General features: G+C 45.8%; 1 protein-coding gene across 2 annotated transcripts in view; it reads left to right on the top strand.

Annotated features, from left to right (window-relative positions):
* LOC147023641 (uncharacterized) overlaps positions 1 to 17,077 on the top strand; it is a 113,649-nt gene extending 96,572 nt beyond the window's left edge. For both annotated transcript variants that reach the window (XM_085889269.1, XM_085889267.1), the window contains exon 10: positions 12,923 to 17,077. In XM_085889269.1, coding sequence (XP_085745395.1) covers positions 12,923 to 13,297 — 375 coding nt within the window. In that variant the 3' untranslated portion in view covers positions 13,298 to 17,077. The remainder of the gene's footprint in view (positions 1 to 12,922) is intronic.
* Positions 17,078 to 27,500: the final 10,423 nt, after the last annotated feature.

Below are 27,500 nucleotides of genomic sequence, written 5' to 3'. Positions count from 1 at the left end.
CGGGCACTACACTGCCTCCGAGCCTACCAGCTCCCTAAACACCGGGGAGTGCCGCCATGGCACCTCCGCTGAAACGCACACGTGGCAGGCTGGCTTCCCGAGCCCCTTTCCGAGGGTCACCCGTGCCCACAACACTGCCCACGCGGCTAATGGCGCCCCGGGCCCCCGCACCAAGCGGGCGCACCCGTGCCCACTACGCTATCCCGGCCCCCCATGGGCCCTTGGCCTACCACGGCCGACTAGCCTGGTGCCCGGGGTACCCACTCAGCGATACTCACCTTTCGCAGCCACGCTCCCAGCCCATCAACAGGGCTCCTGCACCCCTCCAAATGGGTTTCGAGCCTACATTCACACCAACAACAAAACGACCTCCATTTTTCAATTTAACTAACCCCCTAACTCACTCTACAGTGCCCCCGGGGTCCCTTGGGAGGGAGTCACTCCTCCCCCCAATCACTCATCACACCATGCATTCCCCATTCGCTCCACTCACACAGACCCGCTGGCCTCACTCACTCACCAAGCACATGCTTGCACTTCACTCACCAACTCTTCAACACACTCACCGCTGAACTCTGCCATCCTTCTAACTACCTCCCCTAACTAACTCGTGCTCCCACGTCGTCCCTTAAACTAGTAGCACGTTCCTTTTAACACTACGTAGCTAAACTACGTCCCTTCTACATATCCACAGTCTGTCACTGTCTCCAAATCTCTAAAATAACTTTCCCAACCTAAATCTCGCTAACAATCCCTCTAACGAATCCATTCCACGGACTCCATGAGGACTTACCCCTGCCCCATGAAGTCGGTCTAACTAAGCTAACCCTTCCCCCTAACTAGTTTCCATCCTGTGCCCTGGTAAGGGGGTCTTCCACCCCTTGCCCGGGAATCCTGTGCACCCGAAAGTGAGGCTTGCTTTTTTTTTTCACATGCGCAGCACCAGCGCGGCAACTCACAGCTCGCGCACTTTGCACCTGCCCGTGACGTCATGCAGCTGCACGTGTACCTCGTCCCTCCTTGGACGGTACCATCCGGCAGGGATACCCCTCCTGCCGGATTCCAACCCCACGTGCAGCCATGACGTCACCGTGCGCATAAAAAAACACAAGCCCCACGTCTCGAGGGGTTACCCACGCGAACACATGTGCTTTTCCCGTTGGAGCTTAACACACACACACACACACACACACACACACACACACACACACACACACACACACACACACACGCCCGCGTGGAGAACCCATCCGGTCCAAATCCGAAATCCTGCCTAAACTTTGTCCGTCCGCGGGATCGGCAAATCCACCGCGTGCGTTTCCGGACCGAGACTTCATTCCCGCAAGCGAGCACGTGGGGGCCTCGTGCGTTGCACAGCACGGACCTCGTGCTCGCTGCTGGGTGAACCCGGCACGGTCCCCGAAACAGCTTCAGCCGCTACTCGGCTTTCTTTCTTCTGTCGCCGTCGTCGTCGCCATTCAACACACGCACTCCCGCGTGTTACGACGCTAACACACCTCACCATTAAACTCACTCCGGGAGACGCGGCTGCATGTTCACACATGCCGACCGACATCTCCCTCACACACAGCGACCTTGCACATGCTGTCTCTCTCACACTCGGCCGCTCACTCACGCATGCCATTTCCCTCACACTACCCATACCACTCACACGTGGTGCTCCATTCATACTGGCCGTTTCACTCACGCATGCCACTTCCCTCGCACACGTGGCTCCACTCACTCACGGCCTTTCACTCACTCGTGCCATTTCCCTCACACAAACCATACCACTCACACACGCGGGGGCACTCGCCCGCGGTGCCTCACTCATATTGGCCGTTTCACTCACACACACGGCGACACTCACACACGGTGCCTCATCCACACACGGCATGCTGGGAAGCACGCCCTTTGGCACACTTGCCACTACACCACTCACACACGCGGGGGCACTCGCCCGCGGTGTCTCACTCACACACCGTGCCTCACTCACACACGCGGGGGCACTCGCCCGTGGTGTCTCATCCATACTGGCGGTTTCATCCACACACGGGAACGCACTCACACCTTGCACCACACACACAGGGACAACCACACTGGGGATTTGTGTCCCCACAAGAGTCTACGGGGCCTCTATACCCCCCAAGCTTTCCATGCACCCGTCCGCAGCACTCCTCCCCTCGACACGACCGAACTCACCTGGTCGTGATCCGCCTCAAGGGGGCATACTCCCTCCCCTTGTTCCTGGAGGAGGCCATCCCGCTGCTCGCACTGGGTCTCCACCCAGTCCGCGAGCTCACCCCCATTATCCTCCACTACCTCCGTGTGTGTGTGTGTGCGTCTCTATCCCCGTCTTCAACGTGTAGTCTTCCCTCTATCGTTCCCATCTCCCGTGTCTCTGCCAACTCAGTCACCTCTTCACCCTTTACCTCCCTTGTCTCAACTATTATTTCCATCTCTTCCCTTGTTATCTCCCTCGCACGTCTCCGTCACCCCAATTAGTTTTTCCCTCTCGGTTACCGTCACTTTTTCCGTCACGACCCTCGCCCAACACGTCCCCCGAATTATATTTTCCTTACCCGCCTCCACCGCGGGCCCGACAGCCGTTGCACTCCCTCCCAGCTCGTTCGCTCCCACACGTGGAGTCGCCATTTTGAGCTCCCCGGTTACTGCCTTCATGCCCGCCTGCAGGCTTCGGCCCATGCTCTGCGTCTCACCCCGCAGCCCTTTCATTTCTTCCTTCATTTTGAGTGCGTTTGTTTCCATCTTTTCGTTCATGCCTTTTATTTCGTTTATCATTTCATTTGTGTTTGTATCCATCTTCGCTGTCATTGCCGCCAGCATGGCGCACAGCTGGGCCATGTCGGGTGCGCTTGGGTGAGCCGTTTCGGCAGGGATCGGGGAAGGGTTTTGGTGGAGAGGGGGAGGGGAGGTGTCATACACCGCGGCCGCCGCCGCACCTATTTCGGGCTCTGGGTTCAGTTGGGGGAGTTCGTGTTCCTGCACAACCAACATTTCCTGCATGGGGTTTTCATCCCGGACCATGGATTCTACACATTCTAAATCCATTTCTAATACCCCCGGCTCCCGCTCGCCTTGAGACGCCATCTTATTTCTCATAAAAGGTTAATTTGAATCGCTCGTAATTTGGAGGGAATCGGGGGTCATTCCTCTCACCCCTGGACCGATTCCCGTGAATTTAGTTGGAGACAGGAGAGCCCGTTTTCCCGCTCTCCGATACCAGTGCCGCAAGGAGGGGGATGGGTTTGTATCCCACTCCTGACACCAGTGTCGCTGATTCGCGCCCGCCGGCGTGCGAGCGGCCACGTAACTCGAATCGCGGCACGTCGCCCACCGGACGGACAATCCCGTCGTGACCCTCTCGGACTAACGCCGGGAACTAGTCACGGGTGGGCCTTTCGGCCTCACCACGATCGTGCCAATCGGCCCCCCCGCGTGGGATAGGGTTGTTCGCCAAATTCGACCTACCTAAGTACCCACACGGAGGGTAGACCGGGCGATCGCACCTCGCCGCAGGTCGACTTCGGACACGGGCCACTTTAAGCGACCCGTTCTGTACTATCGGGATAACCAAGCGGTGTTATCGTCAACCTCGACGGTTCGATTAATTATTGGGCGTATTTAGCCCACGACCAACCCTTTACGTGAAGTAAGATGGAGATTCAATAAAAGAAAAGACGAAGCGAAACGGGAAAACAGTTCAACATAAAGCACATTTATTCCGCGGCAAACGGAAAGCACACATATACAATTATACACTAAAAGCAAATGTAAAAGTAGAAGAAGCACAACAATTCTGCACAAAAAGCAAATGTAACAATGCAGATCTACTACCGACTACCGAGCACACGGCAAAACTTATACAGTTTTACTTCACAGACGGCGCCGACAACACGTATACTCAAAGCAAAAGAAAAAGGGACCACCCTCAACGATGAGGGGGGGGGGGCAGACGGGCCTGGGGCCGAGACCGCGTCGAGCCTACCCGTCTGGTGATGAGCCGCAAGATGGCGGCGGCGCCCCGACTCCGCGGGCCTCGCTGGCACTGCCTGGAATGGGGTGGGAACGGGGCCCCCTTCTCACACTATCTCAGCGCGGGGGGAAACAGGAGGGGGTTGTTGATGCTCGGGGGAATGAGGATATCTCGCTGGCTTGGGTCCCGCGACGAGCGACTCCACCGCGACCTCGGTCGCGTTACCGGCCTCCCCTCTCCGCAGCTCCCCGACTCTGACACGAGCGCCCTCTCGACTGCCTTCGCCGCCGCCACAACTCTCCAACTCTCCCACTCTCCACTCTTCTCAACTCCGTCCAACTGCGATTCAGAAACTCTTCTTCTGACCCGATTCAGAAACTCCCTCAACAACTCCCTTTTCGGCGAGCGAACGCGGCCCTTTATAGCCCCCGGGGCTTCGCTCCTTCACCTTCGACCCTTCACCTCTGGCTGGCTCCCCATTGGACAGAGGAAAAGTGGGCGTGAATGATTTTTGATCCGCGAATCTGCATATAGCGATTATACTCCGACGCACCTGGAGGCGGGGCCAAATCGCCCCACGCTCGCTGATAGGACGGAACAGAAGTGGGCGTGAATCGTTCTTGATCCGATTTCTTCGGAAAGGCTGGTGTTTTTGCACCCGCTGTTCGGTGCGCGCCCTGTACGAGTCCAGGATCGGTGTCCACAAGCGGTGCGGGAATGGCGGTGATGCGATGGTTGCGAGAGCGAGATGTGACGGCAAGGGTCGTGGCTGTGGTTGTGAAGCGGCGTTGCGGTTGGTGGTTGTGTGATGGCTGTTGAGACATGGTTGGTGGTGGTTGTGGTGGTAGTAGTAATGGCGGCTGGTCCAAAATAAAGATAGTAAAAGAAAAACGGCTATCCTGAAGGGTCGCAGCCCGAATGAATGATATTTATTCCCTCTAAACAACGGGTTTGGGCCTAACTACACATATACTTACAGAGATATCTCACCTACGGGACCTGAATGGTGGTTTGCGAATTTCGTCAACCACAACAATATATATATATATATATATATATATATATATATATATATATATATATATATATATATATATATATATGTAGATGTATGTATTTTATATATATATATATATATATATATATATATATATATATATATATATATTTATATATGTTCATGTCTAAATTTATATATATATATATATATATATGTATATATATATATATATATATATATATATATATATATATATATATATATGTATATATATATGTATGCATATATATGTATATATATATGTATATATATATATATATATATATGTATATATATATATATATATATATATATATATATATATATATATATATATATATATATATATATATATATATATATGTTGAGATCAGGGTGTCCGTGCTGATTGAGGTCGAGCGCTGTCCACACTTGATCTTGGTAGAGAAGAGCTTTTAGTCACATCAAACATCTATGCATGGAGAGAGAGAGAGGATACCCACAGTAGTAAAGCTCAATCTAACTCTGGCTGGCTTAGCATTTTGGCTTGCCTTATATACAATTTGCCCAGCCCATTGTGGGACCATCTGTTTACATGATTCACCCAGCTCCCATCACTGGTTTCCATTGAAAGATTCCATTCCCAGAGATCATTTTCCTTTGAGGTGAAAAAGCCTGGTGCTGTTTCCTACCTTTGGGCTGACAAAGTATTTTTCTTCCATTAACAGGAAGGTCTGTTTCTGGTCATTGTTCGGCTAAGAAAACCTAGGGTGACAGGAAGGTCTGTTTCTGGTCATTGTTCGGCGAAGAAAACCTAGGGTGACAGGACGATTATTCTCACCGCATTCCATCCTTTGTTCTGTTCAAGATAAAGTGGAAACAGCTGTGTGACTGTGTCAAGCAGTATTGTTTTACGACCTGGTCTTCCGTGGTGCAGGACTCAAGGAATGTTTTGACAAGAGTAAATGAGAAAGCCAGATGTTCAGCTGTGTGTGTAGCAAGAGACTAATGACGTGCTTTGACTGTTAACACAGCCCAGCAACTACAGCTGGTGTGAACATTTTATAACCAAAGAAATGAAGTGGCTTTTAAAATGTACTTTTCGACTGGCCTGTTAAAAAGTAATTCTGTCAAGAATTCTGTTCTGTCTTCAGCTTGGGAAATGTACAATATCTCCACAATCGCTCCTCTTGTTACTTTAGAACATTTGTGTAAAAGAAACAAAACAGCTACACAATGACTTTGAGAGATGGAGCATCCATGGTTCGGCAGGACGGCAGACAGCAGTCTCCCTTCAGGTGGCCCACTCTTATGGTCAACTCCAAGTGGCCCATGACGGTCGGAGGTTCCCCTGCACCTCCTAGCCTGAAAAGAGACCCCTCCCCACCGCCCAACCGGCCCACCAACACCCCAACCCCTCTGGAGAAAAGTGGATAGTATTTCAACAATTATGAATTAGGCATAGGTCATGAGGAAGCAAAGTTACTTTCTAAAGCTGCTCATGCAAAGTTCTTTATGCACCACAGGCAAGAATATATTTTAACTAACTACAGTGTTCTTTATGAACGACAAATAAGAATATAATTTGGCTAACTACTGTGTTCTTTATGAACAACAAATAAGAATAATATATTTTTTTACTAACTGCAAGCCAGAGTAAAATAAGAAATAAAAGTACAAAATCCCAATATTTGCCAACAAGGCAATGTTTAGATAGTATTTCTTCCCATCCCTCCATTGGCGCAAGCAATTCGAGACACTCATCCAATGTGAGTTTGAGCAGTGGGTCAACAGTCCCATCAAGTTCACAGTACATTTCAGGTTCTATGGGTTGGGGAGAGAGGGGGAAGTGAATTATCGGTGAGAGGAGAGGCAGTGGAGGTGCTGGTAGCGGCTTGACCACAGCAATCACAGCAGGCTTCCTTAGAACCGTCTCCATTTTTGTTGTCTTCTTTGCTGTGGAGGAACATCATCTCACGCATTCCTTGATTAGATTTTTAATACAAGCGATGACAACGATCACGGCTATGAAGATCATGAGCCCTATGAACAACCAATGGATTATCCAGGCTCCCCAACCACCAAATATTCCCATCAACTATCAACCAAGATCCCATTGACCATCCCTTGTTAAAATCATGATATTTCACCCAAATCCACTCGTGTCACTCTTATGCCTTCTGTCATCTCTCAATTTGCAATCACTTTCGGTACAACTCTCAATCAAGATTTTCACATCCCCATATGGCCTGCTTTGTTGGCTCATTGGAAGGGGAGTGAAGAAACGAATCCCTCATTTCCCATTACATGACCCCGCCGCCTTTCCGCTACGGCTCAAAGGGGTCACGTCTCAATTAGGGTTGTGGTCCACCCCCTCCTTTTCTCCAGGGTTCGTGGAAATCAGGTAAACCCCAATTGATGGAACGGCCTCCCCCTCTTCTCCAGGGTTCATGGAAATCAGATAAACCCCAATCAGGGAGGTGGCCTCCCCCTCTTCTCCATAACTTCCTGAAGACAGATAACCCCCACTCAGCTAGCCAAACCACTCGTGTGCTCAGAAAGGTCTGAAGACCAAGTGACACATGCCAGTGCCGCCTGCCACTCATCTGCGCTCTACCCCAAAGTTCCTGTGAGGCTGATAGAGAAATTAAAATCCAATTTCTAAATTGGATTTCTAAAATCCAATCTAAAACTGCTCCTGGATGCAGCACCTCCAACTCTGTAAGAACCCATGCGGAGTTGTCCATTATGGTTTTTGTCCCCTGGCTCAAATTCTGTCCTGGTGGCATTTCTATTTCCCCTTGCACCTCTAACCCATTTCCTATGTCACCACTCATTCCATGCTCAGGACACCCACACACAGCAGGCTGCACACATTCCAAGGTTATGTGTTGACATTCCACACCTTCAACCTTGCCTGCGTACTAACCAACTGCCTCGCATTCCAGGGTTACATTCTCGATCGCCAGGTGAGTATCCACACACGTTCCGGCCTCGGCAGCACATACCGGTGCTGTAGTCTGGAGTGTGGCCTCACAGCATTCATTCACAGGCACTCCACACACACACACACACACACACACACACACACACACACACACACACACACACACACACACACACACACACACACACACACACACACACACACACACACACACATTCAGGGGTCACGCATGTGTGCACTCCATCGGACAGAGTCTCTTCATTAACATAAAATTCAATTTCTACCTTAAGCTCATCGTCCGCACCATGCATGCATGTGCCCACGTACCTGCTTCGTTCCAGAGTCACCTCTGTCCGGTCACTTCTCTCCAGCAGGTTGCTCATCATCGGTTCGCCACTCTCCTCTTGGGCTGTCAGCTCCACATGCTGGACCTGCACAAAATGTGTTTCATTCGTAAACAACCCCGTATGCTCCCTCAATGTCTCCTTCACCGGGTTTTGCTCTAATTGTGGTGTCATCCGACGAGTGATGTCAATCAAGTTCCGCACCACTAACATTCCTCCCTGTGGTGATGTCACACATCCCATATTATTGTGCTGTTCTACTACCTGGCTCCATTTTCTTTTCTATTCGAGTCGTTCTTCCTCTCTGAGCCTTTTAAGTTGTTCGTTATCTTTCCGGAGTTTTTCCATCTCCATGTACTCCAACTTTGCTCTCTCCTTAAGTTGGTCAGTTTCAAATTCGTATTCTTTTTGTTTTCTATCCCACCGTCTCTCATGTTCTTCATTCTCCAATCTCATCGTTTCCTTCAATTTGTTGTTTTCCTTTTCCTGTTTCATTCCTTGTTCTTTTTGTTTCTTATCCCACTGTCTCTCTTGTTCCTCATTCTCCAATCTCGTCGTTTCCTTCAATTGGCTGATTTCCTTTTCCTGTTTCATTCGTTGTTCTTTCACTATCTCCTCGTACTCCAACCTTGCTTTCTCCTTTAGTTGTTCAATTTCAAATCCATGTTCTTTTTGTTTTCTATCCCATTGTCTCTCTTGTTCTTCCTTCTCCAATCTCATCGTTTCCCTCAATTGGTTGATCTCCCTTTCCTGCTTCATTCCTTGTTCTTTTTGTTTCTTATCCCACTGTCTCTCTTGTTCCTCATTCTCCAATCTCGTCATTTCCTTCAATTTATTGATCTCCCTTTCCTGCTTCATTCGTTGTTCTTTCACGACTCTTTCTTGCATCTCATTCTTTAATCTTGCTTTGGCTTCTAGCTGTTCGATCTGCACAGTGTGGTTCCTTGACGTGTCATTCTCCGTTCTCTTTCTTTCCTCTCCTAACATCCTCAGCTCGTTTTGTAATTCTGTCTCTTTGTTTTGGTGTTTCTGTAACTCAGAAGTTTTTTTTTCATAATTTCTCGCTCATCTCCGCATACTCCAACCTTGCTTTCCCCTTTATGTCGTTCATTCTCTTACCGTATTCCTTGCTCATCTCCACAACTCTTTCGCATGCTTCCTCCCTCAATTTGTTCACTCTCTTACTGTATTCCTCATTAATTTCCAGTTTTGTTTTCCATTCTTCTTCCAATTCATTCCTATCCCGAGAATTACTAATTTGCTCTTCCTCTATTCTTTCGTTCAGTTCGCTCTTCTCTTGTTCCAACTCATGGGTACTCCACTCTACTTTCCTCATTTCTCCCTGTAGTTCTTCGAACTGTCTTGACTTTTCCAATAATTCTTCCTTCCTTTGCTCCAGAGATTTCTCTCCTCTTTTTATCTTCTGTTCTCGGCTTTCTCTTATCTGATTGCCTGATCTTACCTCTTCCTTCAGTTGTTTCAATTCCAAATTGTGTTCACATTTTTCCTTTTCTAGCTTTTTTTCTATTCTTCCTCCAAGTTCTTCCGATCCTGGGAGATACCAATCTGCTCTTCCTCTATTCTTTTGTTCAGTTTGCTCTTCTCATATTCCAAATTATGGGTATACAACACTACTAAATTCTTTTTTCCACATAGTTCGTCGACTTTGTTGGCTAAGTCCTCTTTCAGCCACCGAATTCGTTCCCGTACATCGGCCAAGTGTTGTGACCCACCGTACACATCCTTTTTCTGAAGCTCGTCTGCGTGCCGTTGTGCCTCGTCCACTTCAATTTGTACCTCCTTTATATAATTCTCATAACTCCTCACCTGCTCCATGGCATCCCCCAATTGTGCCTGAAGCTTGCCAATGTTCGCCTGCCTCGCCTGCCATGGCGCATGCCGTGACCACGTGGTTTGAACCGGTGGCTGGGAGCCTCCGCCTTGTGTTGTGCCGTTCGTTGCGCTATTAATAGCCCACTCCCACTTCGTGTCGCACCAAGGTGGAGCTGCGCCACCATTTTGCGACTCCATTTTCTTTACAATTTCCAAGTTCCTCACCCAATCCGCTCAAAATAAAATAAAATTTGCGAGCGTCGTTTTTTTTTTTTTCTCACGCCTCTCGTAACCAATGTTCGCGGTGCGAAATGCACCACAGGTCCAAATATCACGCTCCTGACTGCCAAATGTTAAGGATTCAGCGACAGATTCTCAACCCACTCCGGCCGTCTCCGGGGTTTATAACGCCGGCTGGCTCAGCACAGGCCTCGGGTCACATGTCTTCAATCGCGATACCAACGTAATCCTGAACCTTACCAGTTGGGGAAATAGAACCCCGGTTACAGACTGGTTTTGTCAGATGCCGAGCATTTTCTGCCAGTCTGTAACCATTTTGGTTTTATATGCCAATTGAACGGATCGTTCCTCGACGCGACACAAATTAATCCATAGCGGCAACTTCATACGAACCAACCAGATGTATTGGGGAACATCGGGGAATACGACACAAGCAAAACATTCACGACAATGTTTTTATTAACAATCTTTAACCCGTTCTTAACTAGGGAACTACGGATTACAGGTTTCGAGGGGGTCCCTACCGAGATATGCCTGATACAATGTGCAGACAAGACAGACAGCATGCATGCAGACAAGACAGAGTACTTGGTGATGCTTCATGGATGAGAGGAAAGTGTCAAAAGCACGAATGTCGCTCGTAACAAGCGGATGTCCACGGATTTGAGCCCCAAGCTCGAACATGCTGCGTGGCAAGATGGCGGCGCCGTACTCTTTCTTCTTAAGGCACCGCGTGCGCACGCCCTCCTCAGCGCGTCCTGGCCCCGCGCAATGTTGACGGCACAAGACTGTTAGATCGACGATGGGTTTTAGCTGATTTCTCTCAAAGTTCAGCATACAAATCCAGGCCTGGCCTCTTCACCAGACAAGGTCGAATCGAGGTGCCGGGCTCCGCAGGCTGGGTCCATGGGATTCCAAGACATCGTTGAGCCGTGAGGTGAGTAGGGACCGTCAGAGGCTCCGTCGTTTCCTCTCTTGCCTTCCCGCCTCGAAGTCCGACTTCTCAACTCCATCCTCTCAGTTTCTTTCTCTGCAGAATCACCTTTTCTTTCCTTTTCTACGCTCGCCTCTCAAAGCTGACTGCCGTTTCTCTCATGGCAGAATCACCTCCGTCCTCTCAGTTTCTTCCTCTGCAGAATCACCTTTTCCTTTCCTTCTCGCCTCGAAACCCGAGCACGCCTCGAAAACCGACTGTTCGCCCAAACTGAACCTTTTTACGAGGTTTTCATTCGCTCACCTCGAGCCACTGGCTCCTCCCCCTTTATGAAGCTGACAAACTCCTCCCCTTAGCTCCACCTCCCTCTCCAGGCCTCTCCCCCTCAGCCGACTGGGCGGGGCCTATCGTCCAGAGAGGGGAAGAAGAAGAATCGGGAGCTCTCGATCCACCACCACCGCACAAACAATAAACAGCCTCTTCCACCTCCTGACACACATGTAACGTCCATTTTACCGAACAATCGAGCTAAACATGCATTTAATGGGGGATCTGAGCTAATCCTATATTTAGTAGCCTGCTTAGGGCCATTTCCATAAATATAAATATATATATATATATATATATATATATATATATATATATATATATTAAGCCTGGTGTTGGCACAGTGGTTAGGGCAGTGGCTTGGAACCCAAAAGGTCCTGAGTTCAAGCCCCGTTGGGACACTGAATTAATATATATATGTATATATAAACCAAGTCGAAAACACCAGGGGGTTGACTCAGGCTGCCATCCTTCCGAGGTCGGCGAAATGAGCACCAGTTGTACTGGGCCCGGTGTATGCCCTGGTTAGAATATGTGTACCATATCCCTTTCTGTTCTAAGAGGTGACCAGGGTTGCGTCAGGAAGGGCATCCGGCATAAAAACCTATGCCAAATCATTAAGCGGACAACAAAACGAACTAGGCGGTTGATCCGCTTTGGCGACCCATTACGGGAGCTAGCCGAAAGAAGAAAAAGATATATATATATATATATATATATATATATATATATATATATATATATATATATATATATATATATATATATATATATATATATATATATATAGATAGATGGATACATATCAAACAACATTATAACTAAGCCAGTTCTGAATCACTTTTTCCCTCGTCATTAGCAGAATAAATTTGGCCTAGCACATTATATTTATATGCTTGGTGTTGGCTTTATGGTTAGGGTGGTGGGCTTGGGATTGTAGGATCCTGAGTTCATAATCCTACTCAGCTATGGAATTAATACCAGGTGGGATTGACTCTGCCTTTCATCCTTCTGCGGTCAGCAAAAATGAGTGCCAGCTTGCTGGTATCCTGTGTCGGAGTGGCGATTCATCCGGAGTGTGCCCAATAGCTAAGGAGACTGCTTAGGCAGCACCAATGCTCTGCACAGAGTATGGTCCCAATGGATGGACATAATATTTTGCATGGTATATTATCTGTGGGTAGTAATCTGTTGATGGCCATTATGCAAACAAAATGCCAAAATGTAATTTTAACAAAAGGAAAGTCCTGTCTGCTGTGTTAACACTCTCTTCTCTCCTCAGACAAGGGCGCATGATCATCTGGGAAGTGAACTTGCATCCTCAAAATCTGAATTGACCCATTTCATTGAAGAATTGAAGGAAAACGTTTTGACCAACACACATCCATCGCTTAAAGCACCTCTCCAAAATGAGCTCGTAGAACCATATGTGTCAGAACAAGATCGAGAGGAGAAGGCCCCAGCCGTTCTGGGTGAGACTGATAAAAAGCCCATCACCATCGACCTTCCATCTTCTGTCTGTTTGAAAGCTGGCAACTTGCAATACTGCCTCCTGGAATCAATGTATGTTGACACTCAGGGGGAAACAATACTTACCTGCTTTGGAAAGAACACGGATAACATCATAACACGTCTGATACCTATTGAGCAGACATAATCTGTTTGTTCAGGTATGTGGTTCCTTTAAGGTCGATATCTCGTTTTTTGAAATAGTACTGTATCTCGCAGAGGTAAATTGCTCCCCCCCCCTCTCCCACCCCTCACCTGCTACCTCCTTCCTCTCCCCCATGCACAATCCTCTCCCTCTCCCCTTTGCAGTGTGCGTAATGAGGGAGAGAAAGGGGTGGGAGAGGGGGGAGGGAAGAGGGGAAGAGAGTGTGGGAGGGGGGAGGGGGAGACAGTGGGAAGATGAGCGACAGAGGGGCGTGGGAAGAATTGAGATCATTAAGTCACATTTTACATTATGTGGAATTACACATTACAAACTGTATTTTACATTTGCATGAACATGTATCTTGTATATAATCTGTGCCAGTCTGTATGTCCAGCTGTTTGGGGAGGGGCTTCTCATTTCAGGGCAAGGCTTCAAAATCAGATTGCCACCATTTTGTTTGCTCTGGAAAGAGCCTCCTTTGTAAGGCTCGCTCTTTCTTGCACTCTCACGGCTTTGTCTTAACTCTAATGCGATATCTGATTTCATTTTTTGTAGTTGCTGAGATGATGTCACCTACAGATGCAAAAAAAAAAGGAAGAAAATTACCGTTTTTATATATAAATGCATTTTAAGTGAAATTTAGGCCTGTAATATAAAGTCTATTCACTCCCTCACTGCTGTATCTTAACTCCAATTCAGCATCTAATTTCATTTTTTGCAGTCGTTAAGATGGTTCAAGTTTCAGTTGCAGCAAGAGGTGAGGAAATAGGACGGACATTGACGTTTTTTGACAAAAATGCATTGTAATAGCCGTTTTGAAAGGATCTGGGTCAGACGCAATGTAGGGAGGGGAGAGGGGGGAAGTAGTGATAGGAGGGAGGGGAATTAGATGATTGAGGGTATGGAGAGTAGTGAGAGGAGGGAGGGGGAGTTGTGAGAGGAGGGAGGGGGAGTAGTGAGAGTAGTGAGAGGAGGGAGGGAAGTATAAGGGCGAGGGTAGGGGAAGTAGTGAGAGAGGTAAAGGAGGGGGGGGAAGTGGAAGAGCAAAGGGAGGGGGAGTAGCAGAGCGAGGGTAGGGGGAGTACTGAGAGAGGGAGAGGAAGGAGAAGTGTGAGGGTAGGGGCAGTAGAAGAGTGAGGGTAGTGTTCCCTTCTTGGGAATTAGTTGTGACGCTGTTTTGAATGTATCTGATCGGACGCGATGTGAGGATGATAGTTGTGAGGGGAGGGGGAGGAGAGTAGTGGGGGGTAGAGAACGAGGGTAGGGGAGCAGTAAGGATGGAGGGGGAGTAGTGGGGGGGGGTAGAGAGCGAGGTTAGGGGTAGCAGTGAGGAGGGAGGGGGAGTAACTAAGTGTGAGGGTAGGGTTCTCTACGAGGTAAACCTGAGTTAAGGTTCGAACTGTAGTCTAATTATATTTTTCACGTTCCCGGGGTATATATATATATATATATATATATATATATATATATATATAGACTTTATTTCAAGTGAGTGACAACTCTTTTCCAACTATATAATGAAGCAATACTTCGAAAAACTTTGTACATAATAAATTGAACATGTGGACTGATGGAATCTTTTATATATATATATATATATATATATATATATATATATATATATATATATATATATATATATATATATATATATATATAATGTTTTTTGAAAGGAATTTTTAATTTGTGAAGTGCAATGTATTCGATGTAAGTCGACCAATCAAGGCAGATTTGCCCCCTTCTATCATCAATCAAGTCAAGAGAGAAGTAATTTACTCCACACCCTCTCCCACGCCTCACCCGCCTGCATCCCTCCTCTCCCCTATACACGATCCTCTCCCTCTCCTCTCCCCTCCCTTTCTTCTCCCCTCCCTTCTCTTCTCTTCTCTTCCCCCTCCTCCTCCTCTTCCCCTTTCCCCCTCCTCCCATCCTCCCTCCTCCCCCTCCTCTGACACTCCCTCTCCTTGTCTCCTCCTCCTCCATCCTTATCCCCCTCCCCCTTCTTTTCCTCTCCTCCACAACCCCTTCCTCCTCTCCCACAACCCCTTCCTCCTCTCCCACAACCCCTTCCCCTCTCCTCCATCCTTCCCTGCTCTCCTCCCCATTCCCCCATTCCAAACCTCCCCCACCCTCTCCTTCCCATCCCCATCATCCTGCTCTCCTCCCGCTCCCCAACCTCTCCCCTGTTTTCTCCCTCCCTCCTCTCCTCCCCATCTCCAACCTCCCCCATTCCTCCCCCCATCTCCTCTCCCATCAATGTGTGTACCATTAAACTGGACATCACATCTGCCAGAATAACCCCTCCCCTTTCCCTCCCCTCTCCCTCCTCTCTCTCCCCCTTCCACCCTCACCTCCCTCACCTCCCCTCCCCCCTTTCCTCTCTTTCACTCCTCCCCCCCCCTCTCCTACTTCTGTCATTTACTTGTAATAATGTGTTTAAAGAAAGTCGCTGAAACAGGTGACACCTTGCTTCGGTGGAACGTCTGAGCCGGCTATATGACGTGCTGGTCCTCCCTCACCCAACACGCAAATAGAAGTTCGAGCCCGAGTGATCACCACAACGGACGCGGAGTGATATCCATGCCATGTGGACACCAACCGTCCCGAACCCACTCCGTGCAGACAAAGCTGTTTGTGTATTTGCCAACATTGAGAGAAGGAAATGTAGTAGGATGGATGGAAAGGATCTGTGATGCGAGGGAGCAAAGTGACCAGGGGGAGGGGTAGATCTTGGAGCAGGGTGACTGTCTGGGAGGGGTGATGTTTTGAGAGTAGGTGTGTCCTCCCTGGGTCAGAAAATTTTGTAATCTAATTTCAACTGAGGATTGGTACTTTCATCTATCTATAATTCCAGCAATATCTGTCTGTGTGTGTGTCTGTGTGTCTGCGACCGCTGTTTCTCGACAACCACTGGTCCGATCTAATTGAAACTTGCCAGATATATTGCTGGGGCCCTGTGGATGTGCCTTTTCAAGGTTTGATATTAATCGGATAAGTGGTTCCCAAGTTATGGCCATTTATTTACCAAACCAATGACAGGACACGTGCTATGACATCACGATTGACATCACAATTCTTCTTCTTTGTTTTTTTTTTTGCACGTACGAGCACGGTCTAGTTGTGTAAAATGAAATAAGGTACCAATTTTAACCAAAGATGTGCTGCGATATCTTTGCTGTTAAAAAATGTGAGTTTTTATTTTTGAGCTTCTTTCAACCAGCGCAAGAATAAAAAGCTTCCCTCCCCCCTTTTTAGTCGTATTTTGACCACGCGCTTCCAGCTAGTGCTACAGAAAAAGCCCAATTTTTTTTCGGATTTCAACTCGGGTACCTGTATAATATAATTGGTGAGATAGTGAACTCCTATCATCAAATATGGTATAAGATGTGAAAAAAACTGTTAATTAGGACATTACAATGAACAGTGAGATTGGCAAAGGAGTCACGTGGTCTCTCAAATGCGCTGATCGCTAATTATTCAAAAAACGACAATAGTACAAACACAACCTAAACATCAATTTAAATGTTGATGCTCTAAGTAACCACATAACTCTCAAGAGTGAAAGAAGTTTGTAGAAAAAAAAAGTTTACCACCTCAGCTGACTTCCCCTTATATACATCCTTCAAAAATTTTAAAACAAGTCATTCTGATCTGCATACATGTTTTTGCCCTTGATGGAAAAACATTCGATATCGTTTACCCGAAAGCATTACAATATGTTCAAGTTTGTTGATATTTCTGTTCCATACTTGCAGCTTCACAAATAAAATGTTTCTCTCTAAATATGTCATTGATTATGGAAGTCCAATAGATGTAAGCTTGATCCTGGGCAATGCCAGGTTCTTTTGTGGGAGGAGGGAGGGGAAGGGGTGGAGTGGGAGTCCAGAGGGAGGTGGTGTGGGAGGAAGCAAGGGAAGGGGTGGGATGATGTAATGGAAAGGGTGGGAAGAGGGACCTGGCAAAACCGGGTACCTTTGCTTGTAGTAAATAAACAAAGAAACACAGAAGCGATCACAATGATTAGTCCCAAGCTGCCAGACCATGTGACCTATGACTTTAAAATTTATGATGATGTTTGTGGAGTTTTTGATTGATCTGGTATGCTGTTCTGAAGAAGAAGATTTTTGAAGGTTTTTATTTTCAATCCAATATGGCCACCAAACCACGTGACCTATGACATCATAAATTTACATTCTGCCTCAAATTGGGTCGGGGATCAGGTTTGTGAAACTTAGTGTTAATCAGAAAAGGTACGTTTTTCTATCCAAGATGGCTGCCAAACCACATGACTTATGACATCATCATTTTCACACTATATGCAGCAATGGTGTGAGATGATATATGTGACATTTCACTTCGCTCAATGAAGCGGTTCATGAGAAATAACTTTTTAAATATTTTCCTTCAATCTAATATGGCTGCCAAACTATGTCACCCATCAATTTTTGGTGAACACTTTGGTATCCCCAAGACTTAGGGAACATGTCTCTGAAGTTTACTTTCAATCTGTCAAGCTGTTCTGGAGAATATTTTTAAAGGTTTTAGGGTAAATCCAATATGGCTGCCAACCATGTGACCTGCATTGTCAACGGGAGGGAACTTTTTGGTCCTCATGGATAGGCAGTCATACCTGTAAAGTTTTGTCTCGATCTGTTTAGCCGTTTCAGTGAAGTTTGTTTTTTAAAGGTTAAAAAAAAAAATGGCTGCCGAAGCACATGACTGAGACGTCATTTTTTTTCCCCTGTCGACCAATTTATCCCGAGATGACCCTCAAAATTTTTCATACTGATCAGATAAAGCATTTTACGTGTCAAACTTTGGCTGGGATTCCACTTCACAGATGACGTCATGGTTAACAACCCTTATTCCCCACTTGCAAATACAACCCATTGCTTCGCTGATGGGGGTGTGAAGGGGAGGGGGAGGAGAGACCGAGAAGACGGAGGGAGGGAGAGGAGGGAGGGGAAGTGATTAGTGGGTGAAGATGGGGAAGCTAGGAAGGGGAGAAAAGCGAGGAATGGAGATGGAGATGGGGAGAGCAATACCTTACAAAACATTGCTATACACCGTGAGAGGGAGGGGTGCGAGAGAGAGAGAGAGAGAGAGAGAGAGAGAGAGAGAGAGAGAGAGAGAGAGAGAGAGAGAGAGAGAGAGAGAGAGAGAGAGAGAGAGGAAAAAAGAAAAAGAGAGATAGGTGAGGGGTCAATGTGGTACGATCAAGGAGAGTGATATGTTACGCTTCATGACCGAACACAAATAATTTTTAAAATCTCATGTCAGAATAGCTGTACACAAAATGACACAACAGAGTTTGTAAAGTTAACCACAAGCACATCTGCAAAAACTTTGATATTCCAGTTCCAGAAAATTTGTGGGAACATTAACCAAAAGCATGGACTGAAAACATAGAAGTACCGCTCACGTACAACCTAATGATCCCATCGAGTGTGAACATCGTAAACAAAGCGTTGCGACGAGATATATTTATGGAGAAAAAAGAGAGAAGGTATTGCTCAGTGAGGTGTTGATGCCAGTGATTTTGGACTAAACGATGCAGAAATCAAGAAAATGACCAAATTCCAAGACCTCGAGAATGAAGTGAAAAGATCCTGGAAGCTGAAGAATGCCAAAGTTGTACCAGTGATAGTTGGACATACAGGAATGATGACAAAGAACTTCACAGAGATATCAAAAACCATCCCTGGTAGTCCGGATGTCAAACACCATTTTTCAAGATGACCTTGCATTCGGGTCCGCACAATGTTTTTCTGCATTTTTGTAATCACCAGACCATTTGAACAAATATTCCGATTGATGCCACTCTGGCACCCTTGAACATTTTTGTGGAATCCCATTAATATACAAATTAGCAGTGGTCATTGTCGAAATTACTATTTTTGGTTCACGAAAAAATATTTTCACGAAAAATATAATTGGTTCACGAAAAATATAAGTGACCACTATATTCGTTATTGTTGTGTGTCTCTGTCTGTCTGTCTGTCTGTCTGTCTGTCCCGAGCATAGCTCCGTGGGTTTTGATCCGATCCTGATGAAATTTTGGTGGAAGGTTTATATCATGATCCAGTTGTTTTCCTGAAAATGGGCGTGACTCCGCCCATAATGGGCGGAGCCACGCCCAAAAAACATGTTTTTAGGGGGTAGCCGATTTCAATTTGCATCTTCTCCTCGGGGATTTGTCGAATCTGACAGGGGTTTCAGTATTTGGTTAGCCCAATGGCACCTGCATAGCCCCACGGAGCTCGATTTTTCATTTTCTTCCCAACGTCAAGGTCACAAGGTCAAAAACTTAGAAAATTGCAAATTTTGACATTAAAATCATACGACCGCCCAAACTTTGAGAGCAAGGATGACAATATTTTTATGCATAATCTTGAGGTCATTCCCCACCTAAAGTCTTGAAACCATTTTGCTCTATCTCGAACACCTTGCCCGTGGCGCCCCTTCAAGTTTGTTTTTACGCTGAGTTCATCAAAGTATGGATAATCCGAGGAGTGCGAAATGCCATATAGCCGATATGACGTTATATTGTTCCTGGAATGTTCCAGAGGAAGTTTTGCACCAAAGGTCATAATCCTTGGCCTTTGATCTTTAAAGGTCACAAAGGTCAAATTTTCAGTTGTGGGAATCGAACCGGGTTTTCGACCTTCTTCGACGAACTAACTCCAAAAGCGAAAGCACGTATCCTGTTTCCTTATTTTAATGTCCACAGCATTGTTTTGTGACCTTTAAAGGTTATGCAAAGGTCAAATTTTTAAAGTTGTAGAACGAAATCGGGTTTTCGACATTTTGCAGCTAATAACCTGTCACTCGTACCACATCATGTTGATCATTTTTATAACTTGGTCAAACATTATCACATTGTCTCATCCTTGACTTCTGAAACAATCTACATCGTCAAATACCGCTCGTGAACCATCGTCGTCTTCAGACTTGTTCTTAATATCTCCAAAAGTAAGCATCCAAATAGCCTGGTTAAGGTATCCAAACCCATGTTTTTAGGGTCACTGGTCATGATAAACCCACTTACAATTTAATAACATTTAAATTTAGCTCATTAATATGCAAATTAACAATCGCCATTATTGAACCGCCAGACTCCACTGCCTCCACAGCTGGTGGTTCTGTCAGTAACTGAGAACAAAGTTCAGTTGATAGAACTGATTTGCCAGAATTTGATTGACGTTAGTCAAAAGAGAAAGCAGAGCCAACACAGGCTCGTCATTGCGGTGCAGGAGTCTACCCCAGTGGAAATACACCACGGATCCCAAAGGTGTCGCACTGATTTGAAGATGACGACGCATGAGGAGGCAGATGTCATCATGATTCAGCAAGTCGCTAAAGTTGCCGAAGATGGTGCAAAATGCATCACAGTCATCTGTGATGATACTGATGTGTTCATCTTGCTTGTGTATCACTTCGCAGAACTTCATCTGCAATGCTGTGTAACAATGGATGCAGCATGTCCTGGCCGATCGTTGATCGACATTGGGGCCACTGCCAGAAAGCATGCCGGGATGGTGTAAGACATACTAGCTTTACACGCACTGACAGGTTGCGACACCATTGCCCAGATGTATGGTAGAGGTAAACTGACTGGCAAGAAGACACTCGCAGCAGGCCATTCACTTCAAAAACTTGGGAATGTGGATGCATCTATTGACGATGTCATCGCCGAAGCCACTATGTTCATGGCTCTTTGCTATGGTAGCAAGGAGAGAAGCAACATGTCTGATGTTTGCAAAGAGGTGTGGTCTATGAAAATGGCGAAACCAAATGCCATCAAAGCACCAGAACAAAAGGCTCTGCCACCAACTACAGAGTCCTTTGAACAAAACGTGCGATGTGCTCATATCCAGACAGCAAAATGGAAGTCAGCTGCTAAGCTGCAGCCACCACCTCTGGATCCCACTCAGTATGGATGGAAACGTGATGAGGCATCAAGATCATTACTTCCAATTATGCTGCCACCCAACGTCGCTCTTGCACCACCAGAGATCTTGGAGCTAATACGATGTGGATGTTTCTCCGACAAGCAATGCTACACAGCTCAATGCCACTGCACAGCAGCCAAGTCACCATGTACAGTTTTCTGTACGTGCCATGGAGATACTGGCTGCAGGAATGAGCGCACCAAGACAGCTGCTGCATTTGCCCTTGATGATGACTCTGACACTGAACAACACACCAAGCACTGAAGTAGCCTTCATAAGGTTTACAAACCTGTTATATATATATATATATATATATATATATATATATATATATATATATATATATATATATATATATACATACATTTGATTTACTCAGGAATGTCTTCTTTTGTTCATGTTGTTAACTGCTTTCATTACATACTGTCGAATTGTTGAATCTGTATTAATAATAAAGTGATCTATATTCACAAAGACTGAAGTGTTTTTATCTTGCTAAAACGAAGTTTTTGCAAGATATGTTAGTCAGCTTGTATGTTTTTTTTTATTTGTTTTTTTTGTTTGTCTGTAATCACGTATCGATCACTCTGCAGAGCACAGTTATCATTGGAAATTTTTGTAACTTCGCATATCAGAGGCCTATAGAGGTTCCTTTCAGCACATAAAATTTTGAAGGTCAAGGTCAAAGGTCAAGGTCACTTTGTTGCAAATCAGGGGAGTCGACGAAACCCTTATTTTTTGAGTAATTTTGATCGGATCGTCTTCAAACTTCATGGGAATATAGTTCATGGTCTGGCGCTCAGCTGATTAATTTTTGGTGGCGATCAGCCTTGACCTTCATGGTTAGCGCTCGAGGTCGAAAGTTTTTGACCCCAAGGTCAAATTTTGAAATCTTAGATACCATAGCGAGTAATACCTCATATGAAAGCGCTTGATAAGTGCTTTCCAGATCTGTCAAAAGTTTGACGCTATGACGTCATTTGATGATGTCATGACGAAAAAACGGATTTTTCATGAAAATTTTATTTCCTCAGTTCTCATCAAAATCTCTTGATATTTCATGTACAACGGTCCTGGAGAGATACCATTAACCGTACGAAAATATAAAGGTCAAGGTCAAAGGTCAAGGTCACAAAAAGGTCAAACATCAAGGTCGACTAAACCCTTATTTTTGAGTAACTTTAATCGAATAAATAAGTCACTCATGTTCACATTTTGGCAAGATACTGGTCACCCTGGGGGTGACATTGGTTTTTATTTTCTATTGATATGTCTATTTATCGACATTTTCAATAATGGCGACTGCTAATTTGCATATTAATGAGCTTAATTTAAATGTTATTAAATTTTAAGTGGGTTTATCATGACCAGTGACCCTAAAACATGGATGTAGACACCTCAACCAGGCTATCTGGATGCTTACTTTTGGAGATGTTAAGAAAAATAGTAATTTTGACAATGGCCACCGTTAATTTGCATATTAATTGGTTTCTACAAAAATGCTCAAGGGTACCAGAGTGGCATCAATCGGAATATTCGTTCAGATGGTCTGGTGATCACAAAAATGCAGAAAAACATTGTGCGGACCCTAATGCACGCTTTTCTGGCCAACACTCGGACTATGGGAATAATTATTACAAACGAACTACAGTTGGAAGCTGTCCGGGGCTCAGTGACTATCCTGAAGAGAGCCCTTGGCACAAAACTTTGAGAACAGAAAACTTCACAGCTTGGTCCATGAATCGTGACCCCCTTACCAAAATGAAGGTGGATACTTTGAGCCTGCCCTGGGAGGACTCCATTCCACATTCTGAAACCCCATATGAAGATACCAACCAACAACACACACACACACACACACACACACACACGGCGATAATAACCAATAACACACACAATGCTTCCAAGTGCCATTGGAGTAATACAGTTTATATACACAGGTGCAAATGTACACACGTATCAAGTAAATAAAAACAACAAACACAAAGATTTACCTTGAAACAGCGTTCTTTGAAAGATGATTTAAAGTGGGTAATTCGAGAAATTCAATTCAAAAATGTATCAAGCCACAGAACACAAAATGTCGATCTATACTCTATGCCGTCACAGCTAGAACAAACATGGCGAACACCAGGTCGGATGGACATTATTGCCAAGTGGCTTAAGCATTCAAGCAAACACTCCAACTAAATGGTCGATAAGAAATGGTTCCCTGCGCACACAATTGGCAATCACCAAACCGTCACGTTCAGCATACACCTCCAGGAGACGCCTAAAATGCCACAGGTGTCCAAATTGGACAAATGAACACTTTTCCAGGAGTCAAAACTGCTTGAAAGTTAGATTCTGGAGCTTAAATTTTGTAAGTGTTCTTAGTTTAAGAGATACTCGTGGCACAGGGAGGGTGAAGAGGTGGGGTGGAATAGAGAGGAGGGGGAGAGCAAGAAGGGGTGGGGGAAGGGAAGACAGTGTGAGGTGAGAGGAAGAGAAGGCAGACGTGCAGGGGAGCGTTAATTATGATTAATACCGTCTCATCAAAATGATTCCACATAGAGTAACAGTGAAGATGGAAACAAAATAATGTCTGAAATCCATTTTCTACAGGTCATACTATAAACACAGCCTGGAGACAAACTCCCGTCCGGACAAGTCGAGAGACAAACTCCCGTCCAAACATAAATACCGCCCAGATGCGTCCAGAGCCAAGCTGTCCGGAGACCAACACCGCCCGGTGGCGTCCGTAGACAAACACCGCCTGGTTAACGCATCCAGAGCCAAACTGGCTGGAGCCAAACACTGCTCGGACACGTCCGGAGACAAACTCCCATCCAGACATAAACACCGCCGGGACACGTCCGGAGACAAACCCTGCCCAGACACGTCCGGAGACAAACACTGTCCAGACATTACCTCCGTCCGGATATGTTCAGAGACAGAGAGAGGGGAGGGAGAGAGTGAGAGAGGAGATGCGGGAGGAGGGTACTGCACCGTTTTGGGAGGGAATGGGATGGGATGGCACGTCGTCCGTCCATCCGTCCACGAATACTTGCAACTTCTACTCAGAAACTACAATTACGATCTCAATGAAATTTGACCACAACCTTCTTCATCTGTGATGGCATTTTTAAAAAAACGTAGTCTGAAGGGGTCTACAGATGGAGTTTATAGGAGGGGAGTTACCCTTCCAAAGAGCTATTTGTTTTGTTTTTTTTTTCTCAGAAAAGATACACACAATTCCCATGACGTACCAAAGTTTGTTCATGACATTAGAAAAATCGGACTCTGTGAGAGTGTAAGGGGGGTTTCCCCCCAAAATTTGCATTTGCTTTCTTCTCAGAAACTAGACACGCAATTCCCATGAAACTTTTCTGCTATATTCACCACCCATGACGTACCAAATTTTGTTCACGACATTAAAAAAAAAACTTGGGGTCTAAGGGGTTCTTCGGGGGGAAGGGGGGTTGCCCCTCAAAATATGTATTTGCTTTCTTTTCTGAAACCACTCACACAACTTCCATGAAACTTGACCACAACTTTTATCATTTGTGATCTACGAAAGTTTGTTCATGGCATTAAAAAAAATCCATAGGTATTTACTTTCTTCTCCATTATATATTTTGTGGGTCATCCATGCCCAGCAGCGGTTACCTGGTTATCTTATCCAGCCACTACCAGGTGAGTTGCCAGGGCTATCCCCCCCCTCACCCCCTGATGTCTAATATCTCTGTGATGTTCTTTGTCATCATTCCTGGAGGTCCAGCTCTCAGTGGTACAACTTTGGCATTCTTCAGCTTCCAAGATCTTCTCACTTAATTTTTGAAGTCTTGGTGTTTGGTCATTTTCCTGTTTTCTGCATCGTTTAGTCCAAAATCACTGGTATTAACACCTCACTCAGCAATGCCTTCTCTTTTTTTTGTCTTTTTTTTTTTTGTACCCAGAAGTGACGATTTTGCTGTTAATTGGATGAGATGCTCCTCTAGTCAGAGAATCCCGGAATGGACCAGCTCATGCTCCATGGCCCCAGTGTATCGACTTTGGATGGGTGATAATCGGTGATGTATGTCTGGACGGTGTCCATAGCCATGAGTGAGTGGAGGCCTATTGCACCCACATTCTCGACAATGGAAGACTGTCAGTCTGATGTCATGCCCTAATCGTGTCACCGTCAAGGACGTCATCCTGCCACATCGTCACGTGCCTTCAGGTCAGCTTTTCGGGAGATCCTGCAACCACAGTGCCTACAACGACGGGGTCGGCAGTGACATCTTTCAGCGAACAAGGAATGATGACAAGCCGGGTCCTTCCATAGAAGACAACCATATTCTCACAATCATGGAGGATGGATTCATTAGGAATGACAATGGCAATTGGGTGGCTTCATTACCTTTCAGACACAATGTAAAACTTCCAGACAATCGACCACACCTTGCCATCAACCACGTAAAGTTCCTTTTCGAGGTTCTGGATAAGAAACCAGCCCTTAAACGGCAGGACGTGGACATGATGGCTAAACTATTTTCCAAAGGACATGCTGAGCCTCTTGAACCAGGAGCCTCCTGTTCAGGCTTTCAGGCTGGTGCGTGGGATTCCAGATGCCCACGTCATGTGCAGACCAGCGAATCTGCCACCAAGAAATCTTGACTCGAGAAGGTTCTTGGTCAGGTGGTTCGCTTTCACATTGATCCAGGGACTGGAGGATGGTTCGTGATCACGTGTGAAGCGCTGGTACCTCGCTATTATTTTGTTTTCACAAATACAACACTGAAAAACTAGAAGGGCACTCGGTAGAGCGCATACCTCCACCCTGCAATGCCTGATCCATGAGAACATATCGGGCCCAATACATTTTTGAAATATCGTGCTATTTATCGTTTTTGGCCCTATCCTTCAATGGTGAAGAATCACTTAAAAAATTAAATAATTCTCGAATCCGGATCCGGATTCGGATCTTCACCAAAATCTAATCAGTTCGCCCTTGTCACATACCCAACCTGCCCACTAAGTTTCGTCCCAATGCATCAACAACTTTTTGAGATATTTGTGCCATGTATCATTTTGGCCATATCTCGTCACAGTGAATCAGTTAAAAAATTCTCAGATCCGGATCCGAATTCGGATCTTCACCAAAATTAACAGTTGCTGTCCTTAGCTGTTGAACTACATCCACAAAAAATTTCAGAACGATCGCTTGAAAACTGTGGCCAAAAATCGTGCGACAAACAGACAGAGACAGACAAACGCGACAAACCGACATACTTGGCAAAAAACAAAAAAATTCGCCAAGTAACAAACAGACAGACAAAGAGGGCTGAAAACATAACCTCCTTCACCTTCGGTGGCCGAGGGAGCAAGGGATTTCCCTTGATTATCATATCAAGGTATGATATTACTGCTGATATTTGATGTCCAGACGAAGCCTGGTGTTGGCGCAGTGGTTAGGGCAGCGGCTTGGAATCCAAAAGGTCCTGAGTTCAAGCCCCGTTGGGCCACTGAATTAATACACCAGGGGGTTGACTCAGCCTGTCATCCTTCCGAGGTCGGCGAAGTGAGTACCAGTATACTGGGCCGGTGTATACCCCGGTTAAAATAGGTGTACCATATCCCTGTGTCGTAAGAGGCGACCAGGGTTGCGTCAGGAAGGGCAATCGGCGTAAAACATGTGCCAAATCTCTATGCGGATCATGCGCATGATCCGCTGTGGCGACCCTTAAAGGGAGCAGCCGAAAGAAGAAGAAGAGGAGGAGATATGATTAGATGTCCATATGTACGACATTGAGGCAAATGAATGACGGCCCCGCCCCATCAGGCTGATTGACAGTCGTGCAGTCCCGCCCACCCCTTGGATCTCGTTTCGGGGTTTTTTTTTTTTTTTGATTTTTCTATGGTCTGGAGAACTGAAAAGTGATCTCTGCCTCGACAATCAGCTGAATAAACCAAGTCGGTTCTTATATGTAGTCACAGCGATTTTTTAGTGAAGATATTCCAACTTTAGTTTTGCATGGATCAGACGGGGCGGTCATTTTTTTTTTCGAGAGTTCTCGCGTACTCTCTGAAAGATATCATGATCACAAAATGCAAGTAAATTATAATTCCTTTGCACACTCCACCGATCCAAACGTTCAAATTATCTGATGAACATCACGGTATTATTTTACCGCTTCAGCTAACGTATTTTTCTTGTCCCGTGCTTTGGGCGGTGTATTGTACTCGTACAGCTGTACTCTCGGTACGTTTTCCTTTTTAAAAAAATAATT

Source organism: Eptatretus burgeri, chromosome 7 (assembly GCF_056783735.1).
Source record: "Eptatretus burgeri isolate ZD-2024b chromosome 7, Ebu_testis_v1, whole genome shotgun sequence".
Classification (NCBI taxonomy): domain Eukaryota; kingdom Metazoa; phylum Chordata; class Myxini; order Myxiniformes; family Myxinidae; genus Eptatretus; species Eptatretus burgeri.
The sequence above is the reverse complement of the archived record's forward strand: the minus strand, read 5'-3'. Positions and strand labels throughout refer to the sequence as shown.